The 21973-nt window shown below is 39.5% G+C and overlaps 1 protein-coding gene across 3 annotated transcripts in view; it reads left to right on the top strand.

The window, feature by feature from the left end:
* The window catches only part of PTPN13 (protein tyrosine phosphatase non-receptor type 13), a 129265-nt gene that overhangs the window by 78755 nt on the left and 28537 nt on the right, over positions 1 to 21973 (top strand). For all 3 annotated transcript variants that reach the window (XM_064450379.1, XM_064450378.1, XM_064450377.1), the window contains 15 exons: positions 2171 to 2390; positions 3855 to 3929; positions 4037 to 4211; positions 5261 to 5414; positions 5559 to 5697; positions 6090 to 6242; positions 7606 to 7788; positions 8990 to 9152; positions 13203 to 13626; positions 13799 to 13896; positions 15156 to 15212; positions 17732 to 17824; positions 19148 to 19255; positions 19949 to 20080; positions 20467 to 20933. In XM_064450379.1, the coding sequence (XP_064306449.1) occupies positions 2171 to 2390; positions 3855 to 3929; positions 4037 to 4211; positions 5261 to 5414; positions 5559 to 5697; positions 6090 to 6242; positions 7606 to 7788; positions 8990 to 9152; positions 13203 to 13626; positions 13799 to 13896; positions 15156 to 15212; positions 17732 to 17824; positions 19148 to 19255; positions 19949 to 20080; positions 20467 to 20933 (2641 nt within the window). The remainder of the gene's footprint in view (positions 1 to 2170; positions 2391 to 3854; positions 3930 to 4036; positions 4212 to 5260; positions 5415 to 5558; positions 5698 to 6089; positions 6243 to 7605; positions 7789 to 8989; positions 9153 to 13202; positions 13627 to 13798; positions 13897 to 15155; positions 15213 to 17731; positions 17825 to 19147; positions 19256 to 19948; positions 20081 to 20466; positions 20934 to 21973) is intronic.

Below are 21973 nucleotides of genomic sequence, written 5' to 3'. Positions count from 1 at the left end.
AAAAAAGGCAAAACAAATTTTTTTCTGCGGTAGGGGTTTTCACATTAGCAAGTGTTTTCAGATACAACCAGTTGGAACATGTCTATCTTTTTCATACTGTCTTTGATAATTCATAGATATTTATGTTCAGAAAGTGTTTGTTTTTGTTTTATTTAAGAGCCCATCCTTAGACCTTGATCTGAAGGGTGCTCGTGGGTGTATTTAACTTAGTTCATTGTGAATATTCCCACATACGTCGGTCTTAATAAGCTTCCTCTTGGTGAAAAGTTAAGCATGTGCACAAGTCTTTGCAGGTCCGAGGCCTTTACTCATTACTTTGTCCTTTTAGGTGCACATTAATTATTAAGTCTGTTGCAGAATGGGACAGAGGCAGGAAAAGTGAAGCAATGCTATGAAAGCCCTGCACAATGGAAAGGATAATGGGCTTACATTAATACATTTTTCTGTAACTACCCTATATCTTCCCTGAAATTCCATTTGAGGAACTTCAGTATTGTTTTGCTCGGTTTTTGGCGCATTAGTGGCATTTTATTGTTTCAGCTCTCAGGATAACATAACTCTTCTCATTTTTATGCTGGTTTTGTATGCTAACCAATGAAATTTCAGTGTTTAAAAAAAAGAGGATGTGGTGCACTGTTCCCACTATTGGCATTCATTAGAAACTTTACTGTAAAAAGATGAAAAAAAATTTTGAAATCATGTCCACCAATTAGCATAGACAACTGTACTGTCTGGACAAGTGCATTTTCTCTTCGTTTATTAACTGATTTGTCATTCACCAAACATATCTTTAAGTAGGAATGTAAATTTGATGTCTTTAAAAGTCTGAAGATTCCCTTTGTAGTAAAAGGGCTGTGTGTCAGTGTCAGTGCAGGACTTACTCTACATTTATCTGTATTCCTAAACTTCAGTGCAATGATATACAGGCTTCAAAACACTTTGCTCATTACTCTAGCGTACCATCTAAACTAACACTTGGGTTGGAATTGCTGAAGGTGTGTTTTGGTGGATGAAAGTCTTTTTAGTTTCTCCTGTCCATTTGTGTTTTAAAAAATGCCTCTGTATAGTTATGTTAACGGAGGGAGAACACTGATTTTCTTGTTTTAGGATTTCTAAAGAAGCCTTGATTGGTTTATATTTAGTTTGAAGTTTAAAGGTGTTTTTCTATAAGCATGGGAAAGAGGGAGGGGAGTGGAAATTGGTTTTATTTTTCCTGTATTTCTTCTTTCTTCACATTTCCTAATCTCCTGATTTTCAAATGAAAGATGGCTTTTGTTCATCCAGAATGGGACATGGATTTCTTTCCTTCCACAGAGAATAAAATTGGTAGGACATTTGGGATCCATACCTGCTGATAAAAGAACTAGTTGCTGTGTTTTTCAGAAATACAGACGGGGTTTTTTGTTTGTGGGGTTTTTGTTAGGTGTTTTTGGTTTTTTTTACCCTTCTCATTTTCCTTTGGATTATTAATTAAAATGCTAAACTGTTGCAGTGGCTGTGTATCAACCAAACCATTCTTAGGAATTTAAAAGGGTTTTTTTTCCCCCCAGCAAAATAAGAGGATGAAAACATTAGAGTGTGGTATTTAGAATAATGTAGTGTAGAGGATGTTGATACATATAAAATATTTATATAAATATTTTAAGCTATACTACTGCTCAGGAAAAATCAGGGAAGAGGTAACAGTGCTGTGCAAAGAGCTTGTAAAGAATTGCTACAGAGAAAGTGATTGGAGCAATATTTACTTATATAAAGTATGCTGCTATTTTATTTTCTCCTTTAATGGCATGTTTTCAAGCATGCCTTTTTCATAGTCCCTGCTTGAACAGAGAAATTAAGGTATCTTCAAAGCATGAATGTTTTACTTCCTCCTGTGTGTTCACTGGTTCAGTGGGTTTGTAGTGTCAGGTATTTTTCAGACTGCAGCTGAGCCTTTATTTTCATTTAAATAAATGACAGGCAGCTGTAGAAACTTGGCATGTTTGCTTATTTTCTATATGGATGGATTGCTGTAGAGTGCTAACCTCCTGGCTGCTGAGTAAATGTGTTTAATGTAGTATTTGATAACTAGTTTGTGTGTTCTGGGTTTCCACTTACGTAAGTGTTTAAAGTGGCAGAATGTCTTAAGCATACCTACTAAGGTCTCCTATCCCCTCTGACTATACTGTAGGCAACATGAAGCACCATTTGAAGGCAATCTAATAAGCCAAGAAGTGATGCTGAAGCGTCAGGAAGAAGAAATGATGCAACTTCAAGCTAGAATGGCTCTTAGGCAGTCCCGACCTAACCTCTACCCAGGAGATGCAATTAGGTCCTCAATGCTTGACGTCACCAGAGATCCGCTGAGAGAAATAGCTCTGGAAACAGCCATGACACAAAGAAAACTGAGGGTAATGCCCTGATCATGGGTGAACTCTTATTTTCATCGAAACAGAGCAGTTTCTTGACTGAAACTTGTAATATGCAGGATTCATAACTTGGGTCCTGTAATAAACAGTCATCAACAGATCCAATACTAGGTGTTTGGTGTTGCCCTGATAGGAAAGACCTCTCTCACAGGATAAACTTCTGAGGTTTTGTGGCATTAACAGCTACGTAGCCTAAAGCAGTATCAAGAGATGCTAAAACATACAGCAAGCCTTGACTAAAGATTGCATCAGTTAAACAATATAGCATCCTGACAAAGGTGAGGTGTAGTTTTTTCCTGTATTCTGTGGAGTTTTCAACCACTTGATTGGCATTTATTTCTTAGTGGAATGTGGATGTGTCCCACCAGCATCAAAGGTTATTAAATTAAGAAGTTGGGAAGGTAAAGAAAGGCAGATAGGATTCCTTTGGGTTCATCCTTAATCACTGTGCAAACTCCCCTTTCTGTTCCCAGCTATCTTGCTATGTGGATGAAATATATGTTTATAGAGAAAGGAGACAAGTACAGGTAAATGGAGTGGCTGATCTTTAGCAGAGTTGATGGTTTGATGCCATCTGCTGCTTTCAGTGAATTGTATTTTTTTTTTAAGGGTGGGAAAACTTAAAACAAGACTCAGGTGAATTTGCTGTCCTAATCCAGGGTAATTGTTCCTGTATCTGTCTCCAGTGCATAGCATTCTGACCAGTTAGTTCATGTAGGCTTTAACTAGCCAGGTTGGTTCCTACCTGGCCCTTAAGAGGTTTCCATGTAGGTGTGTTACATACAGTACACAGTAGGCAGTAGGCTGTAGCCAATGAAGGTTTTAGCTCAAAAGATGAATCTTGAGCTAATTTTTAATGTGGTATTGAAGTGGGGTTTGTGCCGGGGACTTCCTTTAACAGTTTGGACAGGTAACCTCCTATAACTTACAGGGGGAATTAGTAGAACATTTATTTGTTTACAGGCAGACAGAAATTGGCCGGGATCTCTATTTGAACCCAGCAGACAGAATTAGGGTGAAACGTTTCAGTCTTCAGGAGATGAGACTTCTGTGTCACAGGCAGAGATTTGTCAAGGCAAAATTGCCACCAGTGCAGAAAATGTTAGTAATGTCAGGCAGTTCCTTACTGAGATAAGCCCAGATGGTCTCAATATGGAACCCACACCCTGTATTTTAAAAGAAGACAAATAATACTACAGCATTTGCTTTTTGGCCAGCAAAGGAATTAAAATATGCAGAGTAGTAATGTCACCAACACTGTAGCTTGCAAGTGGTCTGCATGCTGGCAAAATCAGGTTCTTAAGACTTACCAGCTCATGGGAGGAATTCAGTACAATTTTCTGGTTTTGGCATTTAGTTCCTCTTTGGTATTCGCAGGGCAGGAGATAACTGTGCCGTAGTCTGTTTCAGCTACACAGGTTTAATTCATATTCTTGTGATTTGCAGAATTTCTTTGGCCCTGAGTTTGTGAAAATGACGATTGAGCCATTCATCTCCTTGGATCTACCGAAGTCGATCTTGGTATGAAAGGGGCTATTCATCAATCAGTGGCAGGGGAGTTGTTAAACCAAGAAACGTGCTTTTATCACAAGTGTGAATGTTGGGATATTTTATTTCACAAAATGCAGACTAAGAAAGGGAAGAATGATGACACCAGACGAAAAGTAAATGTGATGCTTCTAAGTGGGCAGAAGCTGGAGCTGACCTGTGATACTAAAACAATATGTAAAGATGTCTTTGATATGGTTGTTGCTCATATTGGCTTGGTGGAACATCACTTGTTTGGACTGGCCACTTTAAGAGGTGAGAATAATCATTCAATGTAGTTGACAGGTACAGAATAAGAAGAATTACCTACATGGTGTTGAAAAAAGATAAGCGGAGACTGCCTGGCATCTACAGTGTTTATTTTGAGTTACACTCTCTTGTATTGAGGCAAAATACATTCCTCAGTGAAGAACAACTTCGCACAATGAAATTTTATGTTTGCCTGAGTAATGACAGCTCATCTTGGGCAGCCTTTTCCCTTTGGTTGCTAAGTTTTCTTCCCTGCTCTTTGTTATATTCATTAGTACCCCTCAGAGGACATGAAAGAGCTTTGGGTTCTGTTAATGCAATCTAGGCAATGTTGCAGCCTCTTGTGGAGGCAGACCCATTGGGATGCATGGGAGGGCCCCTTGTATGGAGGAGTTGCCTTAAGAAAAAAGTACTTGCTCCTGAGCTGTTAGTTTTTCACTATTACAACAGATCAGAAATTGGACTTTTTTTTTTCCTTCCACTGGGTAGAAGATCATTGTGGCAGAACTAACATGTTCAGATCCAAGAGTCCTGTTGGCATATCTCACAGGCTGTTGCAGAACTGTAGCGCTCAGAATGTTGGCATGAGATGCAAGCCCTCAGCAGCCCAAGAGCTTACTCTATCCATGGCAGGCTCCTGGTGCTCTTGACAATTTAGAAAGCCTTGAAAACATTTTGCAGAAATGTAAATGGGACAGAAGTAGTAAGGGAGGAAAGGAATGATGGATTTTGGATTTCCTGTGGGCTAAGAAACTTGAAATTTTAAAGAAACCCTAGCTCCTATCTTGTAGCTATCACAGAAGGTAACTTTTTTCCTAAGCCCTGCTCCCTGTGCTGCTGCCCCCCCTTGTAATAACTATAAAGTTATTTCTTCTACCCTTACTTGGTGTTCAGATTAATGGCTACTGTGCTTATAAGCCATTGCTAGTCAACAGAAAACCTTACTGTTCAAAACCAAATTACAGAATTGTAAATCTGGTCTTAATCCTCCAGCTGGAGAAAATATTTGGTTTTAATGTTTTTACTCATGTGCTTCCCTTTAACACTCATGGCAGACAATGAATTTTTCTTCGTTGATCCTGACCTAAAGCTAAGTAAAGTCGCTCCAGAAGGATGGAAAGAAGAACCAAAGAAAAAGAACAAGTCCCCTGTCAACTTCAGTCTGTTTTTTCGCATAAAGTTTTTTGTGGATGATGTCAGTCTTATACAGTAAGTGTATGAAAATTTTTTTAACCTCTTAATTTATGAACAGAAATTGGATATCAATCAAATACTGGGTATTTGCTATAACAGGAAGAGTACCAAAGACAGTGTGGGGGTTTTTGTGGTTTTTGTTTTGTTTTCCTGTTCTAGGCATACGCTGACCTGTCACCAGTATTATCTACAGTTGCGGAAGGACATCCTGGAAGACAGGATGCACTGTGATGATGAGACATCTTTATTACTAGCATCCCTAGCTCTCCAAGCTGAGTATGGAGATTACCAGGCAGAGGTACATCATCAGTTTTGCCTTTTGAGAAATTGTGTTCTTGCTGCTTAATTAAAGATTGGGCTGTGAGCTGCCACAAATGCTTCATATCTCTGCCCTGGACTTGAAAGCCCAGCTGATATGCTGCTGGCAATTTTTGCTGTGGACAAGTCTTATTTTAGTCTAACACAGGGCTGTTGCAGAATCTAGTTCAAGATCTGAGTGTTGAACCCTCTCTCTTCTGTGGAAGTAGTCAGGCTTGAATAAGAAGAAACCATATGTGAAATTAAACTCTGGGTCAGGGTTGAGATTCTGAAACCTTCCCTTACTCAGCTGTAATGTACAATTCTCTGTAAAACAAATGTTTATGCTTTGTTCATGTGGAGATGCTGTCACAAAAATGTTTTGTGTTGTAGGTGCATGGCATGTCATATTTCAGAGTAGAACACTATGTTCCAGCTAGAGTGATGGAGAAACTAGATCTGTCCTACATCAAGGAAGAGCTGCCAAAGTTGCATAGCACTTATGTGGGTGCATCTGAAAAAGAGACAGAGTTAGAATTTTTGAAGGTAAGTGACTTAATCTGTGACTTAAGAAATTCCTTGTGGGAGTATGGGTGCATGGACTTCAAGTGAAAGCACAGGAAAACAGCCCAAGTTCTGAATAACACCAAAAGAAAGAAAGCTGAAAAGATCTTCTCAAAAGACAGTTACATGTGGAAAGAAATCGTAACAGATGGAAAGGAAGCCCTTCTCTTCCCCCCACCCCCCACCCCCCATCAGTAGTCTTCCTGCTTTAGCTCAAACTAGTTAAAAGCTATGATTATGAGGCAGCACACCCTGCACTCCCTACCTCCTTTGTTCTTTCTGTTGAGGAAAAAAAATATTAAAAGTTTTGTTACAGCTAATTCTGTTTATGGTACTTGGTATGAAGGAAGCCAGAAGCATTACCAAGCAGACTTTCTTGTGCAGGTACTATGTAAGATGATAGGGAAAACTATAATCACATATATATTTGGTTTATTCTAAAAAGACCCATTAAGAAATACAATTATGCTTTTGCTGCCATTGCTCATGACATAATGAGCAGGTCCTGCCTTGATACATTGGCTGCAAAGGAGTTCAGCGGGGTGATGGTTTGCTACTGAGACACTGGGTAATGATTAAACTGTAATTCCACAGTTGCACTGTAGTTCCACAGTCTCTTTGAGAAGGTGATGGAAGAGGCACTCAGCTGACTTCACATCTTCTAAGGCTGTTGCTCATTTGGCAGAAGTGTTCTTGTTGCTTAACCACAGAAAACAAGTGTAGGGGACTTGATCGTAGGTAAACCTAGCCTGACTGGGGGTGGGGTAAGGAGAACAGTTAGGTTCCCTTGTTTGATTTGTACATCAATCCCTTACGCTGGTACTGAAGAGGCAGCAGGAATTAATAATTAATGACTGTGAGTGCGAAATGATGAAACCATGTCTTTTGGCAGTTATGGTGCCTTAATGTGGTCACAGAATTGCAGTATTAATCTAATTCTGTGTTTGAGAAATGTGTCAATAACAAGTGCATCTGGCTAGTTAGTTTGTTGCCAACAATTGGTTTGTGCAAGTTTGATTTACTCACAAGCATTCTTGATTAATCTTTTCATTGTTTGATTTTAATAAATGCTGGGTTCATTTTCTATTGTGTTTGCAGGTCAGGAGATACTAGCAAGACTTATAACCCTCTAGAGCAGCTGATGTGCCACTGTTGTAACATCTGTAAAAAGCATAAGTGGAATTACCAGACAGAAGGGAATCTTTTTTTCTAAAATCCATATATATGTGTATATGCATATATTAAAATATTTATATAGAGGTATAATATTTATGTAGAGGTGTAAAAAACATCTAATAGCATTAACTTCATATTCTTAGAAGTTTCATTACATTGATCTCTACAGTTGTGTCAGAGGCTCACGGAATATGGGGTTCATCTTCATCATGTGTTGCCTGAGAAGAGATCCCAAACAGGTATCCTTCTGGGAGTGTGCTCCAAAGGAGTTGTTATTTTTGAAGTTCACAATGGTGCCCGCACACCTGTACTACGCTTCCCATGGAGAGAGACAAAGAAAATATCCTTTAGTGTAAGTTGGGCTCTTTTCTTGTATCTGTGTGTACATGTCTATATTTCTATCTCCAGATACTGGGTTTGTGTCTTTGTTATTTTTGCAAATTAAGCTGCTTTTCTGCAGTGCAATCTGACTACATTTTGTGTAGCTGAGCTGTGTTGTATCATTGGATTGAAATAGGAGTTTTGATGTTTTAAAGATACTTTTTTCTTCTTTTTATTAGCTTGCATTCTATGCTCCTGAGGTTCCAGCCTCAGAAGAGAGTTTAGCACCTGTGTTTTGGCAAATCTGTATTGATGTGAACTGTGGCTTCCCTACCTTCAGAGGAAAGAGCTATTATGAAGATAGATCAAGGGCGTCCTTTAGCATGAGGAGAAGCTCTGCCCATTTACTGCATTTCTGGGCAATCTGTCCATGCTGCTGTATGGGGCATGGGTAGTGAAGGAAGACCAGAGTGAGAATCCTGTGTTAGAGGAGTGGATACTGGCGAATTACAGTATTCACTGTAACTAGGAGATGCACCTGTGTTGCTTTTAAGTTGTTACATTTCCAAGGGTAGTTAAGTTGAACAGTAATGAATGACGGGCTGACACTTGATCTGGATAATACCAGCCAGTTCTGGTGGGTACACCATAACCTGGTGGTCATGTGTCAGTTTTTAATGAGGTGCTGAGCTTCAAATGCTTACCTTTATAGAGGTATTGAAAACAGTACTTCAAACTCTGTCTGCTACCTTATTGAAAAGCTACAGCCCATTCCATCTGTGATATGATTTTAAGTAGAAATGGTAAATTGAAGTTTAAAAATTACTAAAGATAAATTTAAGACCTGGAACGTTAACTGATAGATTCAATAACTAGATGGGCATCTAGTTCTTTTTCCCTTGAACAGCGGCACCCCTTGTGACTTCCTTGGCCACTTCTGTAAACCCCATCCTGTAAAATGTAATAGTACTGGTTGTCATTAGTCAGCACTGACAGTAAGAGAGATGGATTAAATAATATTAAAGTACCATCTCAGCTAGCCCAGAAGTAGCTTTAAAATGCTGCTTTGTAAATCTCAAATTACTTTCAACCTATTTTAACCAAAGTCTCTCCCATCATTGCATTTTGCATCAGAAAAGCTTGAATGTTGTAACTGCACAAGCAAATACAAAACTTTTTGTAGGCTAAAAGAAATCATTGTCTTTGACTTTTTTTCTTTCTCCATTGTGTAGAAGAAGAAAATAACTTTGCAGAACACGTCAGATGGTATCAAGCATGCATTTCAGACTGACAACAGTAAGACTTGCCAGTACCTTTTGCATCTCTGCTCTTCCCAGCATAAGTTCCAACTACAGATGAGAACCAGGCAGAGCAACCAAGACACTCAGGACATTGGTAAGGACTATTATGCTGTGTTGGTTTTTTAATAGCAATCTATATGTGTATTTGTAAGGAGAAAAGTTAAACTGAGCTTCAGTAATCCTGCTGAGTGCTACATGTGTGTAGATCTACATAGTTTATACTACAAAGAGAATCTACTAGCTAAGTTTGTTTAGATTTTAAGGGGAGGAAAAAAGTTGGCAGGTCATGCAGAGCTGGCACACAGCAGCTCCTTTAAAATACAAAGAATCTAAAAATAGGTCACTAATAGTACTTTTCTGTTCGTTTTTTAGCTTTTTTCAGAAAGAACTTGAAGATATTTCAGTAATAGGATTTTTACCTTTTGCTTGATGTGAATGAATTGGTTTGATAATGTGGAATTACAGATAAAATGGTGTGATCGTGCAAGGGCAAATACAATAGGGAGCATTTAATGATGCAAAGTCTGTAAGCTCTGGGTGTAGCTGTCTTTATTCCACTTAATGTTTGGTGGTCCTAGTAAGGAACAACACTGCTAGTCAGTTTTCTTCAAAATTGCCATCTAATTTGTGCGTACAATAGAAAATGTAAAGGCATTCTTTTTAGATAGAAAATATTAATTGGAGGGTGCAATAATTGAAAAAACTCTCTTTACTAATTTCATCACTCTTTCGAGCAGAGCCCACTTGGCTGGCTGGCCTTCAGTGCAGCCTGGAAGTGCTATTTTGGTCAGTCTGCCTGCTCATTCTTTTTGTTCCCTGTTTTTATCTGTCTGCATTCCACTTGCTGTTAATCCAGACTTCCACCAGTGTAGCTGGGATGGAGTTTGACCCCATTGCTGTGGAGACTGTGATCTCCAATTTTTTTAAAAAAAAAAAAAAAGGGAGGTGGGGAAGACATGTGGCAACTGTGCATTCTTTTTTTTGTATTCTCTTGGGCTCAACCAACTTAGTGCAAAGGAATAAGACCTACTGACTTAAAGCCTTTTTACCATTCTCTAATTTAGTTCTTGCTTAATCTGAATTGCAAAGAACAGCAGTACATGAAGGGTTTTCATGGCTAGGCAAGCTTGATTGTTCTTACAGATGCAGTATGTGTTGTGCTTTGGGAGTCTGGAAGATAATAGTTTGCTTCTGTGCAGTGCAGATCACTTGGGATTCAGAGGTCTCAAATTTCATCAATAATTCATCATCAGAAGCAAATAAATCAGTATTATGGTTAATCCTGTTACACTTGGTTATTAAAAGTAAAACCAACTCAAAAAAGTTTGTTCATAATTTTACTGATCTAAATTGATTAGCCATGTTTCCTTTCCTGCATATACATGCATATAGCAATAGAGTTACTAGAATAATATTTTTTAAAAGAGAAAGTATTATAATTACAGGTAAGAGGAAAAAAATGACGAAGCAGCTAGTAAAAATAGCATATTAACTATAAGTACTGCTTTTCTGTTTGAGCAGTGAAATCCCAGGCAGTATTTGGGAAGCATTATTCTTGGCGTGCGGAAGCATCAAGTATTTTATTTTCCAGACCCCTTAAAATGTCAGTAAAAACTGGTCTTTGGAAGCACTCAGCAAAACAGTAAAGAAAGGGGCAGGTGACAATATTATTAACTCAAGGCTGATCACCACAGGAAGTATACATTTTGAAGGTTCCTTAAGGACTGATTCTGGGTTAACAGCACAGTGAACACAAGCGTGTTCCTGTAACACTTGCAGTGTTCGTGGGATGGAGTAGCAGACTTTGGAACATTAATATGCTTTAGAGGATTCTTTAGAAATAAAATATTAGTGTCTTGCAAGACTCACCTTTATTTCAGCCAATGAACAGAAAAAACATTTTGAGACAAGGAAGAAGGCCTGGCATGCATAGTGACAGTGAAGCAATTTTCACAGACATACCAGAGTGTGGAGGCATAAGGGAGAGCACTTTATAGTCCCTGTGATGTACCATGACATGTCTTTCACTTGTTGCACAATGTCTCCAGTGACCTGGGAGAAACGGTTTTAACATATGTAAATCTAATAGAGAGACTCAGTCTTGGAAAATAAAAGGAAAATGCCCTTGAATAATGTTCTTTCGGCATGAATAGAAAGGGATGAGACACAAAGTTAAAAAAAAAAATACTAGCAATTTCATGGTACGTGAGAAAGGAGCTAAGCTATAACATGAGGAATGATGGTTTCTTTTTTGCACAACATCTGGGGCCATGCAGTGAACAGAACCAAGCACTGAGTTTTAAGATGGTTGTTTGGATTCCTGAAAGGGCATATAGAAAACCACAAAGATGAAGTGATGGTTAACTCATCCTCATGAGGGATGAGTTTTGAGCACAAGAGAATTTTCAGTTAAGAGGTGAGCAGGTGTGAAAGGCCTAATGTCTGTATAGATAATGATGTATTAATGTGAAATCCATAGGGAAATCCTGTTTGGTGTTTGCAGATAGTAAGTATGACATCAAGAGAAGATATCTTAAAATATTTTATTACAGTACTCTTCCCCAAGATGGGGACACAACAAGAGCAAGTGTCATTGATAGCTTCTCTGAGTCAGGAAACTGAGATTTGTGCATCTCTGGGCTGATCGACCAAAGCCATTCTTAAGTAACTCATCCGGTCTGTCTGGTGGTTGTGGCTAGAGGAGGTATTTGGTGTGGATAAGGAAGTAGTAGTTTTATACTAATTCAACCTTTAAAAAGGACAAAAAAATAACTTCCACAACTAAATCTTCTCCATCTGTATGCCTATTGTAGAGAAAGCATGAGTTACTGTTACAGTTAATTCCTGCCCTAGGTACTGGAGAAAGGAACGTCTTTTTCAGAATGGCAGTGCTGAGGTTGCATTTGCCAAATACACTCTTAAATGGTAAATACTTAAGCATTTAGCAAAGCTAGTGGATGTTGTGTACCAAAAAGTAGCATTTTCCTTCTGAGTTACAGTGTAGCTTCCTAAAGCCAGTTATTTTCTAACTGTATGTAGAGTTTAAAAAACACTAGTTAACCCTAAATCAGAAAGATATATGTAGTTGAGGATTGCTTTTCCTCAGACTTTCCTGTGAACTGACTCCAAGATATCAGTGAGGTTTATGAAGGGTTCAGATGGCCTCATTTCCTTTAAAAGCTCTAGCCAGCAAACATGTTGCCACAGCTTATCAAGTTTCTGTGCAAGAGCCAAGCCACAGGAACTTAACTGCTAGCCTTAGGAGGCAGTTAGGCTAATAGAAAGGAGCCCTGCTCTGCTTTGCTCTGAATTGAGAGGGAGTTAGGCTAAGTTGTATTATCTACCATTTGCTTTCAGCTAAGAACATCCACCTAGACGGTTCCCACGACTCAGCTGGCAGTAATTTAATTACAATCCAAAACCTGTTTCTCTCTGCTGCTTAAGAGAATCCTAGTTCATGAGTCGAAAGTCTGGCAAACCCCAGTCAAAACTTTCTGTCCTGTGCTAAAACATTTAGGATGTTTCTGGCAGGGAAGTCCCCGAGTACACCTGAGTGAACTGATGCTCTTTAACCAGGTAGCGATGTTGCCAAGCCCCTACAGCTCTGCAGCTGTACTGGAAGCATGTTAGGGACTCATGCAAGGAAAACTAAGTGATGAATGGAAGTTTGGTAGGATCTGCTAGTATAGAGGCAGGGGAGCCCTATTTGTTCAAATTATAGAAAATACTTGTATGAGCAGGTTAAAGGAAGTGTAGCCTTCCAGGTCACTTGGCTTGAGGATATTGTTTGCTTTGCAGAAAGAGATGACAGGGCTGTGTATAAGGCACAGCAGTTTAGCAGGGAAAATATGAGTCTTCGTACTAATAAGGGGATAAATATTGTGCTATTCTGTGTTTTTGGACTTCAGTGTGGTAGATGGTCAGGTTAGTGTAATGTCGTGAACTCTAAACTTTGCTTCCTGAGCAAACTACGTGGTAGTTGTGTATATGTACCCTGATGGTGGTACCTACTTATGAGCTTCTAGAGAAATATGCTTTTTGTGAGTTGGTTGTTTAAAATGCATGCTTTACACAAGGAGGTCATATTATCTCTGCTGTATAACTTAAATTTGTTTGGTTTTTGTTTAAAAAAAAAAATCCACAGAAAGGGCTTCATTTAGGAGCCTAAATCTTCATGCAGACTCTGTCAAAGGTTTCAACATGGGACGAGCAATCAGTACTGGTAGCCTGGCCAGCAGCACCTTGAACCGACTTGCCGTTCGACCTCTGTCTGTTCAAGCAGAGATTCTGAAGAGGCTGTCCTGCTCTGAGCTCTCACTCTTCCAGCCGCTTCCTGGCTCTTCAAAGGACAAGAACGAGAAGACTGCTTGGGAGGAAAGACCCAGGGTTATGAGCAAGTCATTTCACGATCTCAGTCAGAGCCACATCTCCGTTTACCCCCCAAGGAAAAATATTATTACTGCTTTGGACTCTTCTCCCCCAAAAATGGAAGACATAATGGGAAGAGTCTTTCAGCAAATGCCAAAATTTGATACTGGATCAGCAGTTGGGGCGCTAAAACTGAACAAGTAAGAGTGTCTCTGACTGCCCTGCAACATCTTTGTGTACAGTCAATGTACATTTTGCAACAGTTTTGACTTATTATTCATACCATTATTTTATTACATTGATCCTTCCCTTCCCTCTCCCAACTTCTTCTTCCCTCTGCCTGGTTCCCCTTCTCTCCTTCTCCCCTTTAAGTTCAAAATCTCATGCAGGTTTAAGTAGAAGCCCTGAAAGAAAGACAAATGAATCAGACTCATCATCCATTGAAGATACTGGTCAAGCCTATGTTGTAGGTCAGCATGTAAAAAAATATTACTTTATTTACTAACTAACCTCTGAAATTGCTTTGGGTGTAATGCTTTGATACATTTATTAATATAGCAGGGTCCCTGTTATAATAATAGAAACTATAATGACTGAAACATTTGCAGCCCTAGCTTGCTTTTGTTGCTTTGCTTTTGCTAAATATTAAAATACTGATTAGTTACAGAACATCAGAAAAAGTGGAAGAAGGTTAAGTTTTTTGGGGTCAATATAAACAAACTCACAAAAAAACCCCAAACAAAAAACCAACCAAACAACAGAAAAAACCCAACCCAAACCAGATGTGACATACAAACACTTGCTGCATCTGCCCCACTGCACTTGAAGCCAAGACTGAGTTGGGAACCATGGTTTTTCAGTACCAAGAGTATAAGCTACTGAAGAGTGAGATGAAGCATGCAGTTGCTGTAGCAATTGTTTGCAGCCATTTATCCTGTGCTTTTAGCTTTACAATTAGTGTTATCATGGGCTTACCCATAATCTTCTGGGCAGCAATTCTGACAAGGATCTTAGTTACATGTGAGAGAGTCCTGCTGAATCACGTTGCCTGTGCTGGGGGATGCACATTCTTTGCATGATGAAACTCATCAGCTGAAACTCTAGGGTTCAGAGGTTTGGAAGAGGCCAGGATGCTTTCTTAAGAAGCTTGAATTATCTTACCTCACTTTCATAACTCAGTATATTTATTATTTTATTATCTTTAAAGTATGGCCATATTTGCTTGGCATTGATCATTCCAAAGAGAATGTTATTCTATATGCAACCCAATTTAAATAGAAATACTTTGTTCAAATTGCTTGTTACTGCAGCAACTTACTTGTTACTGTACAAACTCATACAAGACGCCTGTTGTGTTAGTTTATGAGGTTAGGCATATTCATCCAATCCTGTTACAAAATATGGTCTTTGACGTAGTTTCTGAAAGATCCATTAATTTTATCTGAAGTTAACAGTGGTTGTAAAGGCCAAACCTCTGTACTTTCTTTAATTCTTTGCCTTTACATCAGCTACCATCTATCTGAACCTTGAACTGCAACCAAAGTACATGAGTAATTCAGATTTGCTAATCCAAAACTACTTGCACATTTATTAATTTTTAAAATAAGTAATCAGTCTGAAATTGTGAATGAGCTCATGTGTACTGTGTAAAGTCTGAAATACTACTTGGTAGGTTTTTTGTATTAAAAATTTTTTATTAAAATGTCTAATATTTCCATTCATGTCACAGGCGTTAGCATGAATACTTCGGGAAATCTTCCATCATCAATGCTGTTAAAAGAGAGTGGTAAGTGGATAAATAATGTGCCAATAGAATTAATTCAGTCAGTCTGTGAAGCACTTGTCAAGTACTTCACTGTTCCACCTGTCGTGTTTCTTTGCTTTTCTTAAATACCTTTTCCAGTTAGTTGGATAGGACCTTTTCCTTAATACAACCCCTAATATTTCTTTTGGATTGCTGCTTGGGGGAGATTTTGACATCTATGTGTAATATTTTTTTCAAATATGAATAGTGTCTGTTTAGTTTGAGTCTTGAAGTGTGCTATTACCTAACATACTCTTCAAAGCTCATTTCTCTTACCTGTGAGGGTAGAACCCACAAAGACTGCATTTTCTTTTTAGTTCTTTTACTTTTCAGGTTTGATTCAGTTTTGTGGGAGAAAAACTCCTCCTCCATGTGGTGCAGTCTGTCCCACTCTCTTGAACCACTGTTTTCTGCTTGTACCAGTCTGTAGAGCTCAGTAGGTTTCTGGTGTTGTGGAATTGCAGGTTCCACTTAGGGCGAAAGTATGCCAGGCGCTCCAGACCAAACAAGATGTACCTTCTTTAGGTAGCAAATTCATGAGTTCAGACTTAACAGTACATCGGTATTTCCTGAAGTTGCAGGAGTTAGGTTTTTTTCCAAATCATCTTCCTTCTGTCTCTTAAGTCCCGGGTCTATTTCAGCCTGTTGCGAACCCTCAGGAGTCACATAAATCTATTGTGAAGGTGTTCAAATTTTGGAACAGGCAGAATCAGCAGCCTGTGGGTCATTATGTTTGCTCACCATAAGGAACAATAGGAGGAAATACCTTTTCATGCAATGGCTGTACAGCTATGGTGACTTCAGTACCATGAATACTTTATGATTTTTTTGTAAACTATGTATACTGTATATGCTTTGCCCGTGCTCTGCCTGAACACAAATGCTTGAGAAGGTGATTTTCAGCCTGCTTGCTGTTTTGACTTCCACATTTAACTGAAATCTAAAAAATGGTGATGCCAAACAAATAATAACAAATTGCTAAAATTCCATTTTTTTACTCACAGTGCATGAAGCCAGTAAAACATTTTTGGACTCAACTCAAAGGTCAACATAACTGGCAATGTATGGAATCATAGAATCATTAGAGTTGGAAAAGACCTCTAGGATCATCAAGTCCAACTGTGAACCCAACACCCCCCATGCCTCCTAAACAATGCCCTGTAGGGCCACGTCTACACATTTTTTTGAACACCTCCAGGGATGGTGACCCCACCACCTCTCTGAGCAGCCTGTTCCAATGCCTGACCACTCTTTCAGTAAAGATGTTTTTCCTAATATCCAATCTAAACCTCCCCTGATGCAACTTGAGGCCATTTCCTCTCGTCCTGTCACTAGTGACTTGGGTGAAGAGACCGGCACCCACCTCACTACACCCTCCTCTCAGGTAGTTGTAGAAAGTGATAAGGTCTCCCCTCAGCCTCCTCTTCTCCAGGCTAAACAACCTCAGTTCCCCCAGCTGCTCTTTATGAAACCTGCTCTCCAGACCCTTTGCCAGCTTCATTGCCCTTCTCTGGACAGGCTCCAGCACCTCAGTGCCCTCCTTGTACTGAGGGGCCCAAAACTGAACACAGTATTCGAGGTGCAGCCTCACCAGTGCTGAGTACAGGGACAATCAGTTCCCTCCTCCTGCTGGCCACACTACTGCTGATAGAAGTCAGGATGATGTTGGCCTTCTTGGCCACCTGGGCACACTGCCGGCTCATGTTCAGCCAGCTCTCGACCAGTACCCCCAGGTCCTTCTCTGCTGAGCAGCTTTCCAGCCACTCTTCCCCAAGCCTGAGGCTTTGCATGGGGTGGTTGTGACCCAAGTGCAGGACCTGGCACCTGGCCTTGTTAAACCTCATACAATTGACCTTGCTCCATTGATCCAGCCTGTCCATATCCCTCTGCAGAGCCTTCCTACTCTTGAGCAGATAAACACTCCGACCCAACTTGGTGTCATCTGCAAACTTACTGAGGGTGCACTCGGTCCACTCATCCAGATCATTGATAAAGATATTGAACAAGAATTTAAACAAGATAAGGTTTAGTAGGTGTTTCTTACGTTATTTTTTTTTAATGAAGGACCACCATTAAGACAACTCGCTGAGTAACCTTTTATTAACTTCGTACAATAAGCCTCAGTTTCACTTTTACTGACACACTTACGTCCTGCCTACGTGAGCAGGGCACATAAACACAGATCTAAATACTTGCTGAACTGAGACTAATGAATTTGAAGATTCTAGGGCTCAATTGTGTTTTGATTCCAAGAGACTATGCTAGGTACTTTTCTTAGGAGGAATAAAAGATCTTAACTGCTGAAGATGGGAATCAGTTACAATGGTGGTGGTTTTTCTTTATTTGGACATGGGTTAGAAGATGAAAATTGGACCCGCTAGTTCAGAATAGCTTTTCAGGTTATTGGAGAAGTAATCTTTTTTTTAATGGAATAGAACTTCAAGGCAAACCTGAAGGAAAGTATTCAGGAAGCATCTGATCACGATATGTTGGCTTTTCAGTTGACTCTCTGCAAACAACTCAGAACAGAATTGCCTCACCAGAGAGAGAGATAACTTTGGTGAACTTGAAAAAGGATGAAAAATTGGGCTTAGGTAAGTGGCTTGAAAATTGTTGTTGTCATGTGTGTCCTAAAACCAAAAACAAAATAAAGTTTTCTGTTCTGTATTTAAGTATTTATTGTAAGACTGAGGAAAGCAGTGTGGGCAGTAGCTGGATTTTGATGCTGAAGCCTGGGCTTATTTGATAGCACCTGCTACTGATTAGTTGAGTGATGTTAAGCAAGTCTGTTTCTCAGTTTTTCCATATTGTAAGTGTAGGATAATATTTAAATTGTGAACTAGTCATACCAAAAGTTGGCCTTTAAAGTTTATCTCTCTGAGGTACAAGATTTTTGTCTATGTGGACACCTCGCAGCTGTGACAGCTTGAAAGCTTTAAACAAACAAAAAAATATGTTATGAAGCCATTATTAGCTAATTGTGGAGTGTTTTTCTTACCCTTATAACATCATCAGATAGAACATTAATTTGAGGTTTAAGGAGGCTGGAAGATGAGAGATTTGCGTTCCATTCCTCTTCCTACCACTGAGCTTTTTCATAAACCCACGTAATTTTTCCCTGCATGAGTAATGAATGATTTGGCGTCAGTATTGTGCTTTAGGGAGGCTCTCAGACAATGTCGTTAAGGACATTGTCTGTCATTCAAAATAGGACTGTTGTAGGCTTTTTCCCCTTTTCAAATTTACACAAGGCAGTGGTATTTAGTGTTTACCCTGCACAGTAACTTAAGAATTGACCAAAAAAAGCAAGAAATTAATATGAAACACTGTTTCCTCTTTCTTCCCCATGCAGTCTGTGGTACTTAGCTGTTTTAGCTAGAACAGAGAAGACCTGATATCGTCTATTTTCTTTTTTTATCTTGAACATCCTTCCCAGGTTTATATGGTCAAATTGGCAGAAATAGATTAGAAGCCTCAAAAGGAAACAGGGAGTTGAAAAACTCAGTTCTTAAGACCGGGGTGAAACATTTAGGTGAAGCGTCTAACAATGGAGAAAGCCAGAAGTTTTTAAGTAAAACACATTTCATCTGGTCAGCAAATGCACGTTTAATGTCATCTGTTTGTGCATGTATTTCTCTTGCCGCAGTTGTGTCCTATAATCTTTGCTGTAGTTTTCAGGGAAGCCAGCTATACAAAGTCTGAGTTGCTTGCTCAAAAACAGAGAATGCAATAAAGCTTAATAAAAAAACCCCTGTACCACTTACTTTCCTGTAGACTTCTCTAAGATGTATAGTTTTCTTTTACTTCACATTCATTAGAACTACTAAGTTTTTGACCATTCTGAAATATGGACTTGTACAGTGTTACGTTATACGCTGATCACTGACATTTTTCCCTGCTTTGGGCCTTTTCAATAGGCTTTCAAATAGTCGGCGGAGAGAAGACAGGGAAACTTGATCTGGGAATTTTTATTCATTCAGTTATTCCTGGAGGGCCAGCTGATTTGGAAGGATCTCTAAAACCAGGTGAATAGTGTAAATAAGAGGTGTATACATGAAAGAAAAGGCTAAACACATATGTAGTACCATTTCTATCTATGGCTCCAGGCGTCAGTCCCTACAAAGCTGACCTTCAGTTACCTTCTGGATAATTTCTAAAAACTGGTGGTACTTCTTTGTTAAACTATGGAAGAAATCATTCAAATCAAAGTAAAAATGATGAAGCTTGGCATAGCAGAAAATTAAAGTTACGTGTAAAGATAAGGGCTTTATTTGCTATTGTCTCTCTATAGGTATTTCAATTTTTTAAAATACTTTGATTTTGGAAAAAGTTAATGTAACCATATGGCTACTAAAGGGAGGGGGGAAATTATTTAATCTGTCTTTTATTTTCGTTTTATTTTAGTCTGTACCTTGAACTGAACTGCGTATTGCTTATTCTTGATTTTTGCTTTTGCATTCTTACAGCAGAGGAGAAGGTAGAAATCATAATATGGAAAGGTTTGGCAGGTTTAAAAAGAAGAAATGTTCATAATCAGTTCCTGTGGTTTTTTGGGGGGCGGGGTTAATCATTAGGGTTCCCTATTCCAACATCACCTGAATTTTAGTAATTTTTAATCCTTGCATGGTGTAGAGATTTTTCAGACCTGTACTCCACATTCTTACTGATGGATAAAAATGTAGATGTTAGATTGTATCTGAACAAACTCTTTTTTGCAGGACACCGACTAATATCAATAAATAGCACAAGTTTAGAAGGCGTCAGCCACCACACAGCATTAGAAATTTTGGCAAATGCACCTGAAGACGTGACACTTGTTATCTCTCAGCCCAAGGACAAGCTCTCCAAAGGTACGGAGGGATATATTCCTTGTTATTAAAGAGCTGTTCTTTGAGTTTGAGCACTCTGTCTTTTCTGACACTTTTTGTAAAGTACTTTCTGTATTTCTTTAAAATTACTAATCTAATCGACTGAGATAGCCGTAAAACATCACCCTAACCGTGGTAACTTCTGTGAGCAACCCCAGCTCGTATATGCTTGAGATTGTGTTCTGGGACTGAGCGAAGTGTATTACAGTAGCCTTTGGTGAGGATGCACCAGTTGCATCAGAAACAGAGTGTGTTCTGCATAATATGAACGGATAAAACCATACATGGTTGTAAGTTGAGGCATTTGTGACATAATGCAGATAAGATGTTACCAGCTACTGATGACTCTCTTGTCTCCTGGTTTTCAGCATCATCTAACACTGCACACATCAGTAATGGAACCAGGGGTTACTTAAGGAGGCCATCGTTGGTGCAGGACAATGAGGCAGAGTCCTCTTCAGAAGAACACCACAAGTCCCGTGGTCACCAGAGGCCTGTTTCAGGGAGTTTGTCTGGTTTGTCAGGAGGCAAGCGTGATGGAAGCATGAGTTCCCAGGATTCCAGGACTGAGAGTGCCAGCCTGTCTCAGAGCCAGACAGCCAGCTTCTTTGGCAAACGTGCAAGTGGTAGAGCCCAGCAGGATCCGCAGCATTACAGTGATTCCCAGTCTGGGCTTTCTAGAATGAACGAGAAGAGAAGATCCTTGTCTGACAGCACTCGAGCAAAACATAAAAGGCCTGGGGTAGTGGAGTCTGTGGAATATTCTGACCGAGGGGATTCTGACATGGATGAAGCAACTTACTCCAGCAGTCAGGAACAACAGCCAGCTAAAAAGGCATAGTGTATTTAATATGAATATTTCCTATTGGTATAATAGTGGCCGTGAAATAGCTGACTGTGGGTGTGAATAAGGTGAAAGGATGTGGGGGAAGGACAGCCTAGCCTGCAGCTTAGCCTTCTAATGGCAAATGCTAATAGCTAATTTCTAATAGTTTGGTGGTTTTGTTCAAAATAAATGGAGAAAATCATTCCTGTAACTTGAAAGAACTTTCCAGATTTCCAATGTCATGCGATGGGCATGTCATATTAGAGGTAGATTCTGCTTTGGGATGAACATATAGTGCACTTGTTGATTCTGTAGAAAACTTCCAATTCTGTGGTGTTGTCTAATATGATCATAGTTTAGTGACCACCCCTAGAGGTAAGTTTATTCACCTGGTAGTAGTGATGCATCTGAAATGGGTTGCAGCAGAACTCAGTCTTTCGGGATTGATCTAATCTAACAGCTTGCTGCTTCACCCTTCCAAAATTACACAATGGCAAGTACTACAAATTCATTCCTAGCTTGCAGCAATTCTTCTTTTCAGCTGATAGAGCTTATCCAACCAAATTGTGGCAGTTCCTGCAAATTAATCCAACAGACTGTAGGCTGCTCTAATACAGAAGTACTATAGTTTCTGTGTTCTGTGACCAACTCACTTTGACAATAAAGACTTGGCTGTGGAAGGCCAAGCATATTTCTCTGCTAAGCCTGTCCAATGGCAGCAATGGAAGAGTTAAAGTAATGAGCCTTATGAGTCTTACTAATTGGTACTTTGCCATGTGGACTCATTTTGGCTGTATCACAGAATGGTAGGGGTTGGAAGAGACCTCTGGAGATCATCTTGTCCAACCCCCCTGCTTGAGCAGGCACACCTAGAGCAGGGGGCACAGGGACGCATCCAGGCGGGTTTTGAATGTCTCCAGGGAAGGTGACTCCACAATCTCCCTGGGCAGCCTGTTCCACTGCTCTGTCACGCTCACAGGAAAGAAGTTTTTCCTCATATTCAGGTGGAACTTCATGTGTTCTAACTTGTGCCCATTGCCCCTTGTCCT

Source organism: Phalacrocorax carbo, chromosome 4 (assembly GCF_963921805.1).
Source record: "Phalacrocorax carbo chromosome 4, bPhaCar2.1, whole genome shotgun sequence".
NCBI lineage: Eukaryota > Metazoa > Chordata > Aves > Suliformes > Phalacrocoracidae > Phalacrocorax > Phalacrocorax carbo.
This window is presented reverse-complemented; position numbering and strand designations above follow the sequence as displayed.